This window comes from Oncorhynchus mykiss, chromosome 12 (genome assembly GCF_057628025.1).
Source record: "Oncorhynchus mykiss isolate SJ-2025 chromosome 12, ASM5762802v1, whole genome shotgun sequence".
Taxonomy (NCBI): domain Eukaryota; kingdom Metazoa; phylum Chordata; class Actinopteri; order Salmoniformes; family Salmonidae; genus Oncorhynchus; species Oncorhynchus mykiss.
In genome coordinates this window covers 62,068,374-62,089,284 of record NC_143033.1, presented here as the reverse complement: position 1 = coordinate 62,089,284, position 20,911 = coordinate 62,068,374, and the positions used below count along the sequence as shown (strand labels likewise).

The window sequence follows — 20,911 nt, the reverse complement described above, 5'->3', positions numbered from 1 at the left end:
AACCAGCATTCTGCAGCGATACGCAATCCCATCTAGTTTGGGCTAGGTGGAACTATCATTTGTTTTTCAACAGGACAATGACCCAACACACCTCCATGCTGGAGTGCTGCATCAGATGACCTGGCCTCCACAATCACCTGACCTCAACCAAGTTAAGATGATTTGAGATGATTCGGACCGCAGAGTGAAGGAAAAGCAGCCAACAAGTGCTCAGCATATGTGGAATCTCCTTAAAGACGGTTGGAAAAGCATTCCAGGTGAAGCTGGTTGAGAGAATGCCAAGAGTTTGCAAAGCTGTCATCAAGGCAAAGGGTGGCTATTTGAATCTCAAAAATAAAATATATTTGGATTTGTTTAACATGATTCCATATGTATTATTTCATAGTTATTCTACAATGTAGAAAATAGGAAAAATAAAGAAAAACCCTTCAATGAGTCGATTTTCTAAAACTTTTGACCGGTAGTGTATGGGAGTAAGGAGTTGCTCCTAGATGGGGTCAGTTTGACGTTTTCCCCACTAATGGTTAAGGTTAGAGGGGAATCTGATCTTATATCTGTACCTAGGGGAAACTTCACTCCGGAACCCTCACCTGTGCGATGGAGTAGTCGGAGGAGTTGGCGGCCTGCAGGCCCTCGTTGCCCGAGATGCCCACGCCCACGTGAGCCGTCTGGATCATGCCCACGTCGTTGGCGCCGTCACCAATGGCCAGTGTGATCACCTTCACCTGCTTCTTTACCATCTCCACTACCTCCGACTTCTGCAGCGGGGACACCCTAAAGGAGAGTAGAAAGTGATGCAGGACATTAGAATGAGCTACGTTAAGATATGCTTGATTTTTCATGGAAAGTCCATAATACACATTTCAAACTTCAGACTTTCAGCCATTTCTCAGAACATAACCAATCTAAGCTAGTTGCAGACATATAGACAATGCTGATTAATAAAAAAATGCATTCTGTAGAGTTCCAAGCACATGGTGAGGAAATCATTCTAAAAAAATTTAAAAGGGAGTTGCAAGGTGGGTTGGTGCCAAGACAACTAACAACAAAACACGAGGCCAAGGTTGTACTTTGTGACGACCTCTTTTACAACAATATTGCTTTAGATATTAGACAAGCAATTTGTTATTTTATGGATGATAATTCTCAACGACAGATGTTTTCCTTCTCCCTGTCTACTGACCTCCCCAACCCTGACCTCTGACTGGCTGACCTCCCTGGCTGCCTGCACCTGTAAAGCCACTCGTCATGTGATGGATCTGCCACTTCCTGTGGCCCCTCTTTTACGAGTTATCCAACGTCAACCCCTGAAATGACAGCCTGAGTCTTATAGGCTCCTGGCGCTCCAAGCTTTTTTCTGCGTCTACCCGGGTCTAAGACATGGTATGCGTACAAAATGGCACCCTATTCCCTATATAGTACACTACATTTGACCTGGGCTCTATATAGGGAATAGGGTGCCACTTGTGATGCACCCCATGATCTACAGCTACAGAACAAAAACTTTCAAGAGAAGGTGTTGTAAACTGGATGTTGTGGTTAGGGTCTCCTGACCACTTAAGTACTTCCTTTTATTTATGTGGCCAGTGCATCACACACACTGCACCTTCGTAATTATAGCGTTGCCATTTTTTATTTGACTACAGCGAACTACACACTAAATGATTACCTTTCAGGTCCAGTGCACAAGCCTTTGAATGCGCAGGTTCATCCTGATTTGCTGTTATGGTACATTAGGCAAAAATTCTTGATACACATGGCAAACTTTTGAGCGTGAAAAACCCATTAGCTTTGCAGTTCTTGACACAAATTGGTGCGCCAGGCCCCTACTACAAATACCCTGTTCAAAGGCACGTATACTTTGTTTTGCCCATTCACCCTCTGAATGGCATACAGTGCCTTGCGAAAGTATTCGGCCCCCTTGAACTTTGCGACCTTTTGCCACATTTCAGGCTTCAAACATAAATATATAAAACTGTATTTTTTTGTGAAGAATCAACAACAAGTGGGACACAATCATGAAGTGGAACAACATTTATTGGATATTTCAAACTTTTTTAACATTAAAATTTTTTCCCATTCCTCCTTGCAAAACAGCTTGAGCTCAGTGAGGTTGGATGGAGAGCATTTGTGAACAGCAGTTTTCAGTTCTTTCCACAGATTCTCGATTGGATTCAGGTCTGGACTTTGACTTGGCCATTCTAACACCTGGATATGTTTATTTTTGAACCATTCCATTGTAGATTTTGCTTTATGTTTTGGATCATTGTCTTGTTGGAAGACAAATCTCCGTCCCAGTCTCAGGTCTTTTGCAGACTCCATCAGGTTTTCTTCCAGAATGGTCCTGTATTTGGCTCCATCCATCTTCCCATCAATTTTAACCATCTTCCCTGTCCCTGCTGAAGAAAAGCAGGCCCAAACCATGATGCTGCCACCACCATGTTTGACAGTGGGGATGGTGTGTTCAGGGTGATGAGCTGTGTTGCTTTTACGCCAAACATAACGTTTTGCATTGTTGCCAAAAAGTTCAATTTTGGTTTCATCTGACCAGAGCACCTTCTTCCACATGTTTGGTGTGTCTCCCAGGTGGCTTGTGGCAAACTTTAAACGACACTTTTTATGGATATCTTTAAGAAATGGCTTTCTTCTTGCCACTCTTCCATAAAGGCCAGATTTGTGGAATATATGACTGATTGTTGTCCTATGGACAGAGTCTCCCACCTCAGCTGTAGATCTCTGCAGTTCATCCAGAGTGATCATGGGCCTCTTGGCTGCATCTCTGATCAGTCTTCTCCTTGTATGAGCTGAAAGTTTAGAGGGACGGCCAGGTCTTGGTAGATTTGCAGTGGTCTGATACTCCTTCCATTTCAATAATATCACTTGCACAGTGCTCCTTGGGATGTTTAAAGCTTGGGAAATATTTTTGTATCCAAATCCGGCTTTAAACTTCTTCACAACAGTATCTCGGACCTGCCTGGTGTGTTCCTTGTTCTTCATGATGCTCTCTGCGCTTTTAACGGACCTCTGAGACTATCACAGTGCAGGTGCATTTATACGGAGACTTGATTACACACAGGTGGATTGTATTTATCATCATTAGTCATTTAGGTCAACATTGGATCATTCAGAGATCCTCACTGAACTTCTGGAGAGAGTTTGCTGCACTGAAAGTGAAGGGGCTGAATAATTTTGCACGCCCAATTTTTCAGTTTTTGATTTGTTAAAAAAGTCGAAATATCCAATAAATGTCGTTCCACTTCATGATTGTGTCCCACTTGTTGTTGATTCTTCACAAAAAAATACAGTTTTATATATTTATGTTTGAAGCCTGAAATGTGGCAAAATGTCGCAAAGTTCAAGGGGGCCGAATACTTACGCAAGGCACTGTACATACACAATCCAAATCTCAATTGTCTAAAGCTTAAAAATCCTTCTTAACCTGTCTCATCCTCTTTATCTACACTGATTGAAGTGGATTTAGGGTTTCACCTGGATTCACTTGGTCAGTCTGTTATGGAAAGAGCAGGTGTTCTTAATATTTGTATACTCAGTGTAACACTGTTTTCGGTGAGTGGGCCTTACCTGCAGTATATCACTGCTTTACAGGACAAGGCAAGGTCTAGGAAGTACTGCCGTGCTCCAAACGTAAGGGCGTATTTGAGAGTCTTTCCGTCGATGATGAGGGCAAAATCGTTCTCCTTGTGAAGGGCATCTCCCAGCATTCCACAGTGGTGGCTGAGGGTCTCCCTGGTTGCCTGTAAAGACACACATTTTCTCATCATTAGGACTACCATATCTAAACAGAACACATTCTACAAATGGCAGTGAAGTAAAGTAAATATAGTTGAGGTTTTCAATGCAATGTTTTTGAGACAACATGGCAACCTATTCTCCAGTGAATACATTGACCTTATCAATACTTTTATTATTTTTACAGTGCAAAAAAAATATGACAAGTATCATCTTTACATATGGTAAAGATTATTCAGGCTTGCCAAGACAATTTAGATTTGTTACAGATGATAGAACATCATGCAATGATAGAACATAAGAAAATAACACAAAAATACATAAGGCTCGGTCCATTAGAAACGGTATGATGATTCAGTTGGAAAAGCATACTTCACATGGTATCGGGTATTAATAACAAAGTGTTTCTATTCTCTCGTTGTGCAGTTCCATAATTTAGTTCTCAGCAACCAAGTACCCTACAGTTAGCTGTCTGGGTTTACGAGCCAATTTTCAGGAATGTCCCGAGCCATCTGAATTTGTTCAAACTGAAAGCCAGGAATATTTCCATATACTGACTAAACCTGGACTATTTTAAATCCCCGCTGACTTGAATACTATGGATACTTCACATGCCAGGTCGCAATTGTAAATGAAAACTTGTTCTCAACTTGCCTACCTGGTTAAATAAAGGTGAAATAAATAAACATGAACCCTCTGTTAGTTTAATGTTTCAAACTCTGAGAATTACTCTTCAAATGGCAAATAGGGCCTTAAAGAGGAGACTGTTATTCTAAGGGTTAGGGTGTACTGGCGGATGGGTCATGTTTGGCTTGGGAATGCACTGAATCTCAATATAATTTCCCCCATAAAAAGCCACGTGATTCCCCGGATCATCTGCTGGAGCGATAAGCGGGGCTATTAAAAGTATCGGCTCCCGTGAGGACAGACAGACACCCTAGACGTATGTCATTGGGATTCGTCATCCTTTGCGTTTCATGTTGAAAACCAAGAAGACGTACACAAAGCATCCCTGCTAGATACGATTTCCACAGATCTCAGTTCAGCGCTGTGCTGGAGAGCCCATTCGAAAGTCCATAGTCTTTCAAGCGACCTCGGAGGCTCCATCTTCTATAAGTCCCTAAATCAATGAGGGTGGTTAAAAATATACGCCCTTGCTTTCTCCACTCTCCATTCTCTTACTAAGCTGCCATATAGCAGCTGTCCTCCATGTTTTACATGCCTATTGGACAGAATATTCAGACGCCTGGCCAAGAGACGATTACTCAAATCACAAACCGAGCAAAACGTTTGGGACGTGAATGGATGTATTCTCGGGTTGTGTTTGTGATATAGTGATACGATGACAAGCAATGTGAAATGCCATAAATGGCCGGTAAGATTAAGTGCCATCTAATAGGAGCGGCTGCACTCAGGAAAGCCCAGGATGGAAATGGACATACTGTAGTCACGGTGACATCTTCTGTGCATCTGGAGAGAAAACCAATCAAGGATCCATTTCCAAGAGAGACCGGAACAGCTATGGATGTGCTTATAAAAGAGGGTTGTGAGGGTTCTGAGGATTGCGAGCATATGGTCCTGGGGCCAAGGGCTTGGTTAATGGAAATAAGATATTAGACTACTTGAAACAACATGGATGAAATGTGATCGCAGCTCTGGTAATATTTATTTGGGCAGTAGGATACATAACATCTTCTAGAGTATGTGGCTGTGCATACATTACTACAGGAGAGGTCACACATGCCCCAGACAGAGTACATCTTTAGGTTTCGAATTGGATTGGAGACAGACATGCTGCTCTCAGACCACACTAATCAATGACATGGGTATAATTGGTTATAAATTATCCATCAATTTCTGCTGCTGTTGTTGTCTGGCGAGGAATTGGTGACTGAGATGTATCCTTGTGATGGTAGTTATTGAATTAAACAAAATAAATAACAATATTTGTGAGCAGTGGTCATCAAGTTGGATTACTACATAGATGCCTATAATAGAATTTTGAATGACAAACTTTACCACTCTCTGAAAAGGACCTTCTACATTTTTTAACCAAGCTAAGGAATTCAGCCATACAATGATTTGAACAACATGATGTGCAGCGATAACTCTGGTTCTTGCCAACATGTCATTTAAACTTTACACCAGCTGTGGTTACTATGTAAAGACATCGAGAGTATTAAAAAGAGTGAGGATAGTGATATGAAGTTCAATAATTGTCCTGTATGACTAACAGCCCATAACTAAGAAGTGACTCAAACGATTGTAAAGGTAAACTCACACATAAAGAAGGGTGGAAAGTCACCCCGTTTGCCCATAGGAGTCGCAGACTCCGGTGTGGTCTGAAGAGTGAGGTAAGGTAGAGACTCACAAGTATCTGCATCTGGGCTTGTGTGAGAGCGAGCCTATCAGCTGGGTTAAAATACCTACGTGGGCCCTTCCACCCAAAGGTATCGTCACCCAACACATTGAACAGATGGCCCGGCCGGGTGTGACTATAATGAAATGCAGGGGTGACCTAGTGGTCATGAATGAGGCTTGGGAGGGGTCAGGTGAGGAGGGTTAGATACCTAAGGGCATGAACGGGACCATGCAACCCTCTCCTGGCATAACAAAGCTCTGAAACCAAAGCTTGAAGGACAATATTTTAAGAGAAGGGCCTCAAGTTTCACACACACACAGATTAAGAGAAGGGCCTCAAGTTTCACACACACAGAGAGAGAGAGAGAGAGAGAGAGAGAGAGAGAGAGAGAGAGAGAGAGAGAGAGAGAGAGAGAGAGAGAGAGAGAGAGAGATTGAAGCTAAAGAGGGAGAGAAATTGAATGAGAGGAGGCAGGGAGGAATGCAGCTGTGAGGACTTCTCCACATGAGCATGGTAAATCCCTGATGGGGGCCATAAAACAGCATGCGGGCTGGCAAGCAACGTGTGCGTGTGTGTGTTACACACAAGAGTAAGAATAGACTCACATTTGACATATGTGTCCAACCCTGGAACCAAAAGCAGTGATTCCTCACAGGGTGAACTGGCACCACACTTGTGTGAAAGCATTTAAGAGGGAACACTAATGTATGGAAGTGTGTGCAGTGGACCGACTTTGTACGTCTGGGTGCATGTCTGGGAATGTTTGGGTACAAGCGGTTTATCACGATAACCGCAATCAAGCAGTGCAGCCATTTGGTCAAGTAGGGTCCCCATTTCCACCGAGGTATTTTAGTGCTACTGCTATGTCTCCTCCTAAAGCCTCTTTGTTATGGCTAGACTGACCAGTTAACGTATGTGACTCAGTTGTGTTTGGTTTAGGAGTGGCTAGATGGCATCCATTCAAAAAAACACGAGAGATTCCATCAAGACTTTGTGATCCATTGTTGATGTAAGTCTTGAGTAATGTAGCGAACAGGACATGACACACTTGACAGGGATTCCGAGGAGGCGGACGTGTCTCCATTAGTCACATACAGTTCTATACAACCGTGGACACACCCAAAGAGGGGCATACACCGATAAATAAAGCAGACATATTATGCACATCCGTGCACACCAACATCCACAACCCACGTGCGTTCATGCACGCACACAGGCAAACACATACACTTCCCAGTCAGTCTGCTGCCTCCAGGCCCAGAGTTCAGTCACGGCAGCTCCACCTGTCAGTGAGCATCAAGCAGAGCAGTCAATGATGTCTGAGAAAACAATGAGCCTCACACACATTCTCCTCTGCCCTTCTGGTTTTGACCCCTGACCTCTCTCTACACAGAACACTTCAGATAGGCTTGACTCAAGCTTTGAGTCAGTTGACTCATTTATGGCCCAGTTCAAAGTGGAGATAAGGTTGTGCAACTCAGACGTTTGCATAAATCATTAATTTAAATCAATGTGATATTTGCGAAAAAGTTCAAGTGGATCTCAAGTCAGAAGAACACCCTTAGTTTTTTTAGAAGAGTGTGAGAAAGACTGATTGTGTATAGCAGTTAGGGTTTCCGTCAGGAACATTTGGCGCTTGACAAGTGACCAGGAATATTTTAATTTATTGGACATTTCAGACATTTACCGGTCATCCATATGCATTGGGTGCGTAACCCATTAGGCCATCTATCCACACAGCCAGCACAATCAATAAACAAGGGATATTGGCTAACTGAGTCACATTTACATGTCCTTCAAAAGCCTATAACTAATTACAAAAACATTATTCCTTGTATTTCAAACTGGAGCATATGCTAAACCATATAGCCTATTGTTTTATTCGTTTTTACTTTCCTAAAACAATAATTGTCCAACTTAAGGTGTAGCTGTCAGAGATTTGAAGACTTAAATGCATACGGGCATTGCCTATTGGCCTAGGCATCCACTAATAATATTTATATTAATATAAATATATACTGTATATGAAAGGAAGAGAAGTTTAGGCCTATAGCCCCAGAGAGAGGAAGCGATAAGAGATATGCCGGCGGCATGCTGCGACACCAGCATACATTTCTTTATACTTCTCAGATAGGCTACTGCGTCTGCTATACAGATATAGGTGTACAGAAGGAGGCAAATTAGTTCATTTTCATTTAGAATGTAAAAGATAAGCATTATATTGTTAGATTATAGGAGTAACTCTGGTAGACCTAAAACATTCTTCCTCATCTCAAGATCAACTGTCAGAGTCAATTGGAGTACCGGTGCACACTGCCTTCATATCATAGGCCACACCACACCTTCACAAAAATTCTAAACTTTATTAGGGGAAAATTGTTTATAGGGAAAATACAATCAGGATATTATATTGCGGCAAACACAACATTACAGTTGGAACTTAATTTTGCTAAAGAAAATGGCTCATTAGAATGAAACAAAACACTTGTGAACTGGTTTAAACATTCACAAAAGTTTTGAACAGGCTATATTGCATCAATTACCAAGAAAGGCTAATGCCTATCGTACCCAACAAATGACAGCAATAGGCTAATGACATTTATTTTACAATAGGCCTACCTAACCTATCTTAAACTAAATACGGACCACACAATTAAGACAGATCGAACGTAATTTAGCCAATGAAAATGTCTCAACAGAATGAAACAAAACACATTTTGCATATTTGTGACCCGTTTCACTAATTGACAGGAGAGCCGTTTGAACTTAAACTTTTTTTTTTAATCAAATTTTTTTGTTACAGAAATGGCTTATTGAACATGTAAACTTTTCATGTGCCTTAATAACAAACTTCCATGCCCTCTGTAAATACAAATAAAATTGTTACATTTCAAGAATGGTTTAGCCACAGAAAAAGTCAGAAACCTTCCCGCTAGCCATGATTGGCTGAGATAATGAATGGGGTGGACATGCCGAGATATAAAATAAAATAACATTTTATTGGTTACATACACGTGTTTGGCAGATGTTATTACGAGTGTAGTGAAATGCTTGTTCTTCTAGTTCCGACATTGCAGCAATATCCAACAAGTAATATCTAACAATTTCACAACAAATAACATAATACACACAAATCTAAGTAAAGGAATGGAATAAGAATATATAAATATATGGATGAGCAATTTAGAGTGGCATAGGCTAAGATGCAATAGATAGTATAGCCCAACAGGATTCTCTCAATTGTGCATCTATAAATGTTTGTGAGGGTTTTAGATGCCAAGACACATTTCTTCAGGCTCCTGAGGTTGAAGAGGTGCTGTTGCGCCTTATTCACCACACCCTCTGTGTGGGTGGACCATTCAGTTTGCCAGTGATATGTATGCCAAGGAACTTAAAACTTTCCACCTTCTCTTTCCACCTTTCCCTCTGCTGTTTCCTGAAGTCCACAATCCTCTCCTTTATTTTGTTGACGTTGAGTGAGAAGTTCCTGACACAACACTCTCAGAGCCCTCACCTCCTCCCTGTAGGCTTTCTCGTCGTGGTTGGTAATCAAGCATACTACTGCTGTGTTGTCTGCAAACTTGATGATTGAGTTGGAGGCATGCATGGCCACACAGTCATGGGTGAACAGGGAGTACAGGAGGGGGCTGAGCACGCACCCTTGTGGGGCCCCAGTGTTTAGGATCAGCGAAGAGGAGATGTTGATTCCTACCTTCACCACCTGGGGGCGGCCTATCAGGAATTTCAGTATCCAATTGCACAGGGCTGGGTTCAGGCACAGGACCTTGAGATTAATGATGAGCTTGGAGGGTACAATGGTGTTGAATGCTGAGCTAAAGTCAATGAACAGCTTTCTTACATAGGTATTCCTCTTGACCAGATGGGATAGGGCAGTGTGCAGTGTGATGGCGATTGCATCGTCTGTGGACCTATTGGGGTGGTAAGGAAATTGAATTGGGTCTAGGGTGACAGGTAAGGTGGAGGTGATATGATCCTTGACTAGTCTCTCAAAGCACTTCATGATGACAGAAGTGAGTGCTACGGGGTGATAGTAATTTAGTTCAGTTACCTTTGCATTGTTGGGTATGGGAACAATGGTGGCCATCTTGAAGAATGTGGGGACAGCAGACTGGGATAGGGAGAGATTGAATATGTCCGTAAACACATCAGCCAGCTGGCCTGTGCAAGCTCTGGGGACGCGGCTAGGGATGCCGTCTGGGCCGACAGCCTTGCGAGGGTAAACACGTTTAAATGTCTTACTCACGTTGGCCACGAAGAAGGAGAGCCCACAGTCCTTTGTAGCTGGCCGTGTCGGTGGCACTGTGTTACCGTCAAAGCGGGCAAAGAACGTGTCTAGCATGTAAACACGTTTAAATGTCTTACTCACGTTGGCCACGAAGAAGGAGAGCCCACAGTCCTTTATAGCTGGCCGTGTCGGTGGCACTGTGTTACCGTCAAAGTGGGCAAAGAACGTGTCTAGCATGTCTGGAAGCAAGACGGTGGCTGGTTTTCCTTTCGTATTCCGTGATTGTCTGTAGACCCAGCCACATATGTCTTGTGTCATATGTCTTGTGTCTGAACAAATTCTTATTTTACAATGACAACCTACCCTGGCCAAACACTCCCCTAACCCGGATGACGCTGGGCCAATTGTGCACCGCCCTATGGGACTCCCGATCACGGCCAATTGTGATACAGCCCGGGATCGAACCAGAGTCTGTAGTGACGCCTCTAGCACTGAGATGCAGTGCCTTAAGACAGCTGCACCACTTGCTCGACTATTTATAGCCTAATGTTAGCTAGCCAACATCGAACCTGGTTGGTTAGCTACCTAAAGATTCATGCAGGGTAGTAATGTCATAAATTGGGATTATGGTTCATTGTTAACCCAGATAGCTAGCTAGCTACATGTCTTAACAAAAGACTCTCGTGTGCGAGAGCACAGAATAACTGATGAATTTACGAATGCTCAACACCCGTTGAATATGGCCGGTGTCAGTAAACCTTGACAAAAAAGCGTAATTCAATTGTTGCCAGCACCACAGTTACAGTCACCAACGCTCTGGATAACATGAATACTGCCTAACCAGCTCTGCTAGGGAGAATAAAATGGTCAGAGTGGGGTGTTCTCTCATTATGTGTCTGGAAGTAGCTAGCAAGCTAGCCAATGTTAGCCAGTTAGCTTGGGTGCTTGACTGCTGTTGTGAGGTCAGAATGTTTGGATCAACCCTTCATATTGGGCCAGAGCGTCCAGTGTGGGCTCTGAATTTACGAACGAACAATCTGACAGCACAGTTGCAGTCACCAACGATCTGGATAACAACCTAATGAGCCATGCTAGGGCGAGTAATGTTCAGTGAGCTGTTCTCTCATTTGTGTCTGGAAGTAGCTAGCAAGTTAGCTTGCGTGCTTGACTGCTTTAAAATATATATATTATTATGAACAAAACAAATACAAAATCATAAATATACAAACAAGAGTACAATAAACCTAACCTATTCAATTTGTCAAAAAGTTACATGTACGTATTGCTTTTTTGTTTTTACACTTACTGATCATTTCAAAATAATATTTCAATTCTATCTTAAACAATGTGAAGAGGGGTTTGTTTTCCAGCCACTTAATTTTATGGATAAAGAATCTGCCATAAAAAAAATAAAAAATTAACAATGAAAGTTAAATCAGGGTCCATATAACATAATTTCAGAGTCTTTCAAATTAACATTAATAGTAGTTTCTTTTGAAATAAAATCTAACTCACTCCAAAATCTTCTGACATAAGAACAGTCCCAAAATAAATGGTCAAGAGCCCCTGGGTCACAACCACAAAATACACATTTGTTATCAATAGCTATTTTGAATCTGTGCATAATCAAGGTCTTTACAGGGGTGCTTGACTGCTGCTGTTAGTACAGAATTCTCAGATCAACACTTAAAGAGATGGGTGGGGCAAAAGCTTAAGAGGATGTGAACGATGCTGAATGGGTGTAGACAAAGAAGGGCTCTCCAGTATTAGTACAAAAACATTCAAAGGCCATTGTCTCAAAAGTCAGTTTACAAGTTCATTAATGTTCAAAGCAAAATTACTTTCACTTTGTTCCTCAACTGTAGTGTGTGATATACCATTTTGTAGCTCCGAGTCTAGACTCACCATTTCAAATGTTGCTACATAAGACCGATTTGAGCCGGTCGGTCACATTTAAAGAACTGGTTTGGATTAATAAATAGGCCTACAATAACAACAACGATATGCATTAATAATAGGGAGTTGCTCCTAATCGTGACCGGATATTATATTCCTGAGGCTCCGTATCCGTGAGTACGCAAATTCTCGCAATACTTCAAGGTATTTTGACACTTCACAAATGTTCTTATGCCAAAACCGGATTATATACATACCAGTATTTATAGTGAATCAGAGTTAAATTCCAAAAAGATGTTATTCAATATCACTAAGCAGAAAACAAACAATCAAAACACCAATAGCCACTACAATGTCGAAAAATGATTTTGTCATGAGTTCAGTACCATTTGCTTGATTTTGCGGATCCACGACTATGGTTTATTGACATTAGCATGCTGGCGACGCTAGTCAGCATTGGCTGCTACATGATAATCAGCTTGCGTTAGCTAGCCAGCGTTAGCTACCTAACTAGCCAGCCTAGCAAGCTCTAGTCTAATGGAAACCGATGCAAACCATGCTGGCTAATAGCTAGCTAGATGACCAGTGGTGACAGTGAGACCCCTATAAGATTCAAGGATTTAATATTAATATTTGTTATTTTTGGGGAATTTTATTAGGATACTAATTAGCTGCAACTACTCTTCCTGGGGTCCACACAGAACATGAAATATGACATAAAACGGAACATTAATAGACAAGAACAGTTCAAGGACCGAACCATACTGAACAAAATAAACACAACATGCAACACTTTCAATGATTTTACTGAGCTACAGTTCTGTTAAGGAAATCAGTCAATTGTAATAAATTAATTAGGCCCTAATCTATAGATTTCACATGACTGTGCAGGGGAGCATCCATGGGTGGGCCTGGGAGGGCATAGACTCACCCACTTGGGAGCCAGGGCCACCCACTTTGTGGCCAGCCAATCAGAATTAATTTCCCCCACAAAAGAGCTTTATTACAGACATAAACACTCCTCAGTTTCATCATCTGTCAGGGTGGCTTGTCTCAGATGATCCCGCAGGTGAAGAAGCCGGATGTGGAGGTCCTGAGCTGGCATGGTTACACGTGGTCTGCGGTTGTGAGGCCAGTTGAACTTACTGCCAAATTCTCTAAAACGACGTTGGAGACGGCTTATGGTAGAGAAATTAACATTCAATTCTCTTACAACAGCTCTGGTGGACATTCCTGCAGTCAGCATGCCAATTGTACGCTCCCTCAAAACTTGACACATCTGTGGCATTGTGTTGTGTGACAAAACTGCACATTTCAGAGTGCCTTTTATTGTCCCCAGTACAAGGTGCACCTGTGTAATGATCATGCTATTTAATCTGCTTCTTGATATGCCACACCTGTCAGGTGGATGGATTATCTTGACCAAGGAGAAATGCTCACTAACAAGGATGTAAACAAATTGGTGTACACAATTTTAGAGAAATATGTTTTTTGTGAATATGGAACATTTCTGGGATCTTTTATTTCAGCTCATGAAAAACAAGGAATTAACACTTTACATGTTGCGTTTATATTTTTGTTCAGTGTAACTTTCATTTTACTTAAATGAAAAAGGCGTTCATCTTTGCAATAAACAGTAGCCTAGGCAAAGCCTCCTCTCTCGCTTTCTCCCCGGACAATTCAGCTGGCTATAATTTTACTTACCGGCTTTTCATTTATTTTATCAGCCAAAAGCAGCCAATTACCAGCTAATGGAAACCCTGATAGCTGTGAGCACAACCCTAGGCTCCTTCGCACCGTGTTCACTCTCTTTGACTATCTCAGTCACTGAGATGAACTTGAAAATTCAGCTAATGGATCCTTCTTTACTACTTCCTGAATAGCACATTTCACTTCACGTCCCCATCTGAACACGTCCCCATCTCTTTGATAACTGTTTCTAAACATGGAAAAGGGGAGGAAGACGCGCTCCAATTACTCTCAGGCGCAACATAAGAGCAACTCCAATTCCCAGCAGCACCGTTGGCAGGATCTCTGTTCATTGAGCCCGAATGGAAGGATGGGGGGAGAGAATTCCTCCATAATTCCTCCATGTTTTACAAACAACCTTATATGAGCATCTCTTGAGCCACAGGAGAATGGGAGCTGACATTTCAAAGGCGCCGTCCTCTCTTCTCTACCTCTCTTCTCTACCACTTAATGTATCATACTAACCTGGCCGGGTTGACAGAGTGAAGGCCGTCCGTCATTGCTGTATCCCCTCCTCCCTTCCTACATTCCCTACCTTCATCCCTCCCTCCTGCGCCGACACACACAGTGAGTGGTTCCTCTGTCCACGGCTCTGTTCCCTCGCTTCCTCTCCTGGAGGAGTGCAGCAGTGGTTTCTTTTCGTCCTGTCCTTCCCCCACGACAACAGACAAGACTATCCCTGCAGGGGCATGCTTACCTTTTCCCCCTCTACTACTCTGCTGTTAAAGGGGGTTAAAAGGGGGTTCGGCTAGAGGCCCACCTGGGCCTCCTTCTGTTGAGTTTTCTACATCATGCAAAAGAAGGCATGCTGGGCTCTGGTTATGTGCTGACCGACATCCCCCTCTCCAACCATCCCACTAGGCACAGTCAGAGCCCCCAACCTCGCCCCTGGCCCTGTGACTAGCTGGGGTTCACTTCACTCTGGATAGAGACATCTCTTCAACTATGGGTTTGACATAGAGGCATCTGCACTGTGGTCACTAGAGGCAACTTACACAACAGAGTGGGTTGTTACAGAAGAGAAAGAGAATCCAAAGACAAAGAGGAAGAAAAAGACTAAGGAACAAAGAAAGCAACAGTAAAGCCAAGTTCAACGTCCCCGACTATGACGGTAGTTGGTTTAGCAACATGCAAGATCATATTTGTGGTTTGTCAGAGTTTGTTTGACAACACGCTGAACATAGGCCCCAAGGACCTAGCATGAACCGAACTCTGCACTAATACAACCTTCTGAAGCCGTCATTTATACTCCGTTGATCTGAGTTTTCAGGATACGTGGCTAATAGTCATCAAAAGCACTAGCTGATTGGGGGACACACTGAGCCCTGTTTTAAGTGGGATTACATTGTCGGTCAAGGCAATTGTGGTGGTGACTTACCAACCTTTGGCACAAAGACTGTGTTTTTTACATTCTGAGCGGGCTCCAGGGTAAAAGCCAAACCAGATTGGTGTTTTTGTTTCACACACAGGGATGGATTGTGCTGCCATCCTGTTAGAAGGTAACAGATTATTTTATTACAATGGTTCAATTGGATTTTCATTGTGTGCAATGGTGTTATTTGCCCCCTAGTGGATGTTTCTGGTACTTAGAAAGACAACGCAAACAGGAAGTAGAGAATTTGTTCTGCACGCATAGAAGCAGCTACAAACAACGCTACGGTGCAGGTCTTTCAATGTAGTTATTTCTTGTCACGCTTCAGCCTTGGAAAATATTTGTTTGTAAATTCAATTCAAGCATTTAGCTAATGATTATAATCTTGTTATTGATAGAGTTGCTTACATATCAATGTTGGTTGCATTTACTCACAAATTGCAATGCCTTTCATGTATGTCGTTAGCTGTATTACTTTGCTCGTGCGTCATGCAAACGAATTGTAAAATATACAATACTGTAGTTTTGCTACTGTTCCTAGTGTAATATGCTTTGTTATTCTACATAAATGGTTGTACACTATTAGAGTAATGAAAGGAGCCAATTACCATATGAGTAACAATTAGCTATATGGTTTGGCATCATGCCAGATGCACGGTACCTTAGCGCGTGCTTTGTATTTATGCAACTTCAAATGTATAATGTACAGTTACTGTCGGTGTGAATTGAATACTAAAGAATATTCTTTTCTGTATTTTGCAGTTTCACAACATAAACGTTTTCAATATATTCATTCAAGAAAAGTCACGCCTTGGGAGTTTTATTGAAGACTTAGTTGTTAGCTATCTGTCTAGTTTTGCATGGGAACGCAACTCAAGGGTAGAATATGGATTATGATTATAATTGGGGTTGAGAGGGAGCGTTGCAATTTGGATTATGCAGATTGACAGCATTAACACTAACTATCCGAAAATAACTAAATTTCCATGAAAACAGTTCAACAAAATAACTTTTATGGGTAATATGGGACTGTATTATAGGGTTGATTTCACTACCAAATGGAAGAAAACTGACCTAAACGGAGAGGGACTACCTGAACTGGTCCGATAAGACACTAGTTTTGCTGCGGTTTGCTACAGTGTGCACAAATGCATACGGCCCTGTGCACACTGTAGACCTACGCAGTTACTATAGCACATCCCCTGTTCAATGATATAATAATAATAATGTAGATTGATAACAGATCCTTAGTCTGCTGCACTCACGTCAAGTGTGTCTTCGTTCATCACCAGCATGCCCATGTTCTTGGTCAGAAGTTTGCAGGAGTATCCTGGAGAGAGACAAGTGAAACAAGAGATGAGCTGCAATGTCATCTTGTGCAAACATCAAACATCTAACATACTAAAGTACTGAAGAAAAATATTGTTCATGCCATTATGCATTATTATGCAGTGGCTTTGGAAAGTATTCAGACCCCTTGACCTTTTCCACATTTTGTTTTGTTACAGCCTTCATCTAAAATGGATAAAAACAAAATAAATCCTCAGCAATCTACACTCAAAACCCCATAATGACCAAGTGAAAACAGGTTTTTCAAAATGTTTGCATATTTATTACAAATAAAAAACAGAAATACCTTAGTTACATAAGTATTCAGACCCTTTACTATGAGACTCGAAGGTGCATCCTGTTTCCATTGATCATCCTTGAGATGTTTCTACAACTTGATTTGGTAAATTCAATTGATTGGAAATTATTTGGAAAGGCACACACCTGTCTATATAAGGTCCCACAGTTCACAGTGCATGTCAGAGAAAAAATCAAGCCATGAGGTCGAAGGAATTGTCTGTAGAGATCCGAGACAGGATTGTGTCAAGGCACAGATCTGGAGAAGGATACCAAAAAATGTCTGTAGCATTGAAGGTTCCCAAGAACACAGTGGCCTCCATCATTCTTAAATGGAAGAAGTTTGGAACCACCAAAGCTGGCCGCCCTGCTAAAATGAGCATTCGGGAGAGAAGGGCCTTGGTCAGGGAGGTGACCAAGAACCCGATGGTCACTCTGACAGAGCTCTAGAGTTCCTCCTGTGGAGGTGGGAGAACTTTCCAGAAGGACAACCATCTCTGCAGCACTCCACCAATCAGGCCTTCATGGTAGAGTGGCCAGACAGAAGGATGCTCAGTAAAAGGCACATGACAGCCCGCTTGGAGTTTGCCAAAAAGGCAACTAAAGGCACCTAAAGATCTAAAAACAAGATTCTCCAGTCTGATGAAACCAAGATTGAACTCTTTGGCCTGAATGCCAAGAGTCACATCTGGAGGAAACCTGGCACCATTCCTACGATGAAACATGGTGGTGGCAGCATCATGTGGGGAGGTTTTTCAGTGGCAGGGACTGGGAGACTAGTCAGGGTTGAGGCAAAGATGAACGGAGCAAAGTACAGAGAGACCCTTGATGAAAACCTGCTCCAGAGCGCTCAGGACGTCAGACTGGGGGTGAAGGTTCACCTTCCAACAGGACAATGACCCTGAGCACACAGCTAAGACAACGCAGGAGTGGCTTCGGGACAAGTTTCTTAATGTCCTTGTGTGGCCCAGACTAGAAACCTGACCGATCATCTCTGGAGAGACCTGAAAATAGCTGTGCAGCAATGCTACCCATCCAACCTGACAGAGCTTGAGAGGATCTGCAGAGAAGAATGGGAGAACTTCCCAAATACAGGTGTGCCAAGCTCATACCCAAGAAAACTCTAGGCTGCAATCACTGCCAAAGGTGCTTTAACAAAGTACTGAGTAAAGGGGTCTGAATACTTATGTAAATGTAAAATCTGTTTATTATTAATACATTTGCAAACATTTCTAAAAACCTGTTTCTGCTTTGTCATTATGGGGTATTGTGTGTAGATTGATGAGGGGAAAAAATGATTTAATCCATTTTAGATTAAGGCTGTAATGTAACAAAATATGGAAAAGGTCAAGGGGTCTGAATACTTTCAGAAAACACTGTATTATGATTATCTTTTCAAAATAAACTTTAATACCAAAGAGCAAATGTAGGAGAAGTAATAGGTTATATGTACTTCCTCCTGAAATTGAGTTCTCTGTTTACTTTGATGTTATTGGCTTAAGTACCAATGGGATGAAAAAGACAACAAACATGTAAATTCTCTGGGTTTACATGTCTGTTTTCTGTTTTAAGGGGGTAGTTCGTTTTAGTTAAACATGGCTAGTTAAACATGTTAGTTAAACATGGCTCCCTAGTGAGCGGCAATATCAGAGTGGAACATCTGTGGGCTTCGTCAAGCTTGGAAATGACTCCTGTTTCAATTTGAGGGCTTACCATAACACCTAGATCTGCATGTATATGTGAGTGTTTGGGTGGGACTGTGTCTGAGAGAATTACACACACACACACACACACACACACACACACACACACACACACACACACACACACACACACACAGAGATGGGGGTCGGGATGAGGAGCGTGTAGGTTTCACCTCCAGAGGCTCAAATCAATACCAAACAGGTCTGGACCTGGTGGATTGTTTTCTTACGTGTTCATGCGCAAACTTAAAATAAGCCAGCGTGTAGAAAATGCCCCACCCACCTCTACACCCCCCTGGCGACCCCTGCCACAGTCCCCTTGCTTAATGTGTTTATCTTAAAGGCTCAGTTCACTCTAACCAAACTACTCTTTTTATTCAAAAGATAAAGTCAATTCCTCTCAGTGTTTTGGGGCCTGGCGGAACTAAACAACAAAGATCTCCAAGGAGTTGCGGAATACGTATGGCGTGACATGGCAACCCCAGAGGTTTGTTGGTTTGGGGGAGGTGATTAAAGCTGCGCAATATGGTCATAGTGGCTCCTCAAAATGGCTGCTGGGAGGCCTCCCAAGTGGCGCAGCGGTCTAAGTCACTGCATCGCAGTGCTTGAAGCGTCACTACAGTCCCGGGTTCGATCCCAGGCAGCCGGCCGTGCCCGGGAGACCCATGAGGTGGCGCACAATTGGCACATAATCCAGGTTATGGGAGGGTTTGGCCGGCCGGGGTTTCCTTGTACCATCGCGCTCTAGCGACTCCTTCTGGTGGGCCAGGCGCCTGCAAGCTGTACGGTGTTTCCTCCGACACATTGGTGCAGCTGGCTTCCGGGTTAAGCGAGCAGTGTGTTAAAAAGCAGTGCGGCTTGGCAGGGTCGTGTTTCGGAGGACACATGGCTCTCAATCTTCGCCTCTCCCGAGTCCGTACGGGAGGTGCAGCGATAGGACAAGACTAACTACCAATTGGATATCACAAAATTAGGGATAAAAAAGGGGTAAAAAGTTGCTGCCGGGGCAGCGGACTTTAGGCGGAAGGTGGGGGTGGCACTCAATTTAATCTGGGCATGGTGAGGTTAGGGTGTAGTTGAGGAGAGAGTGGGTTGTTAGGGTAGGCCAGTGTTTGCGTTGCCTTTTCACGGCATCGGCTGGCACAAGCAGGCTGGGAACAGAAGAACACGGAGAACGGGACAGAGTCTAGTTCGACAGCCCCCTTCCCCACAAAAGGTGTACCACCAACCTAGGCAGAGGGTGTTTTATTTTCAGGCAGAGGAAGAGGAGGAGGAGGGAGAAAACAGGCTTGGGTAGAATACCGTATATATTTTGAAATACCCACGGTATGATTTTTATTTACTTTTGTGGTTGCTACAACACTGCTTAACTATCTACGATGTGCCAAAGAAATCATCTCAAATGTCTTTCTGGCAGTAGAGACATCACACACCCAGATTACAATCAGGTATAGATGTTTTATTTCACAATGTGAGGGAAGGACGTCATTTTTATGTTATTTTTATATTTTCTGGTCAGATCTCTTTCTTATGGTCCACTTCGACTATTTGTCTCCCGGGCACGTGCTTCAACACCTGCATTGCTTGCTGTTTGAGGTTTTAGGCTGGGTTTCTGTACAGCACTTTGAGATATCAGCTGATGTACGAAGGGCTATATAAATACATTTGATTTGATCTTACCAATGTTGATGGCCGTCTCCTGCTTGTCCCCAGTCAAGATCCAGATCTTGATGTCGGCCTTCATCAGGGTCTCAATAGTCTCAGGCACCTTGTCCTGAAGCTTGTCCTCGATGGCCGTGGCCCCGAGAAGATGCAAGTTCTATAGAGGAAGAGAAAAAAATGTGGTAATAATAAGGAGAAAATCTAACAAGAGAAGGGGCTTTACAACGTCATGTGAGGGGTCAGACACTGTCACTCATTCATTTACTCCCTGTTTTTCACTTGAGTCTGCTGCGCTTGTTTTTCCACCCCCCCAAAGCTGGGGAATGGATTAGGGTATTTGGGGTTAGGGTGAGGGGGGCAGGAATAGGGGGGAAACTTAGGGGCCAGTTGTAGTCACAGCACAGTGGTTGTGAGAGAGAGGGGGGGGGGTGGCGTCACGGGCGAGGGACTTTGGGACGTGTTATCCCGACCACTCCTGTCTCAGCCTCCAGTATTTATGCTGCAGTAGTTTATGTGTCAGGGGCTAGGGCCAGTCTGTTATATCT

The 20,911-nt window shown here is 42.9% G+C and overlaps 1 protein-coding gene and 1 long non-coding RNA gene across 2 annotated transcripts in view; one reads left to right on the top strand and one right to left on the bottom strand.

Moving 5' to 3' along the window:
- Nucleotides 1–20,911, bottom strand: part of LOC110538919 (phospholipid-transporting ATPase IA) — a 231,317-nt gene that overhangs the window by 75,088 nt on the left and 135,318 nt on the right. Inside the window, 4 exon segments of the mRNA XM_090191385.1 lie at nucleotides 591–774; nucleotides 3,583–3,755; nucleotides 16,641–16,705; nucleotides 20,385–20,523. Coding sequence (XP_090047511.1) covers nucleotides 591–774; nucleotides 3,583–3,755; nucleotides 16,641–16,705; nucleotides 20,385–20,523 — 561 coding nt within the window.
- On the top strand, nucleotides 15,618–16,178 carry LOC149979234 (uncharacterized). Its single transcript, XR_016485168.1, has 2 exons — nucleotides 15,618–15,722; nucleotides 16,138–16,178. It is a non-coding gene; the product is annotated as an uncharacterized LOC149979234 (long non-coding RNA).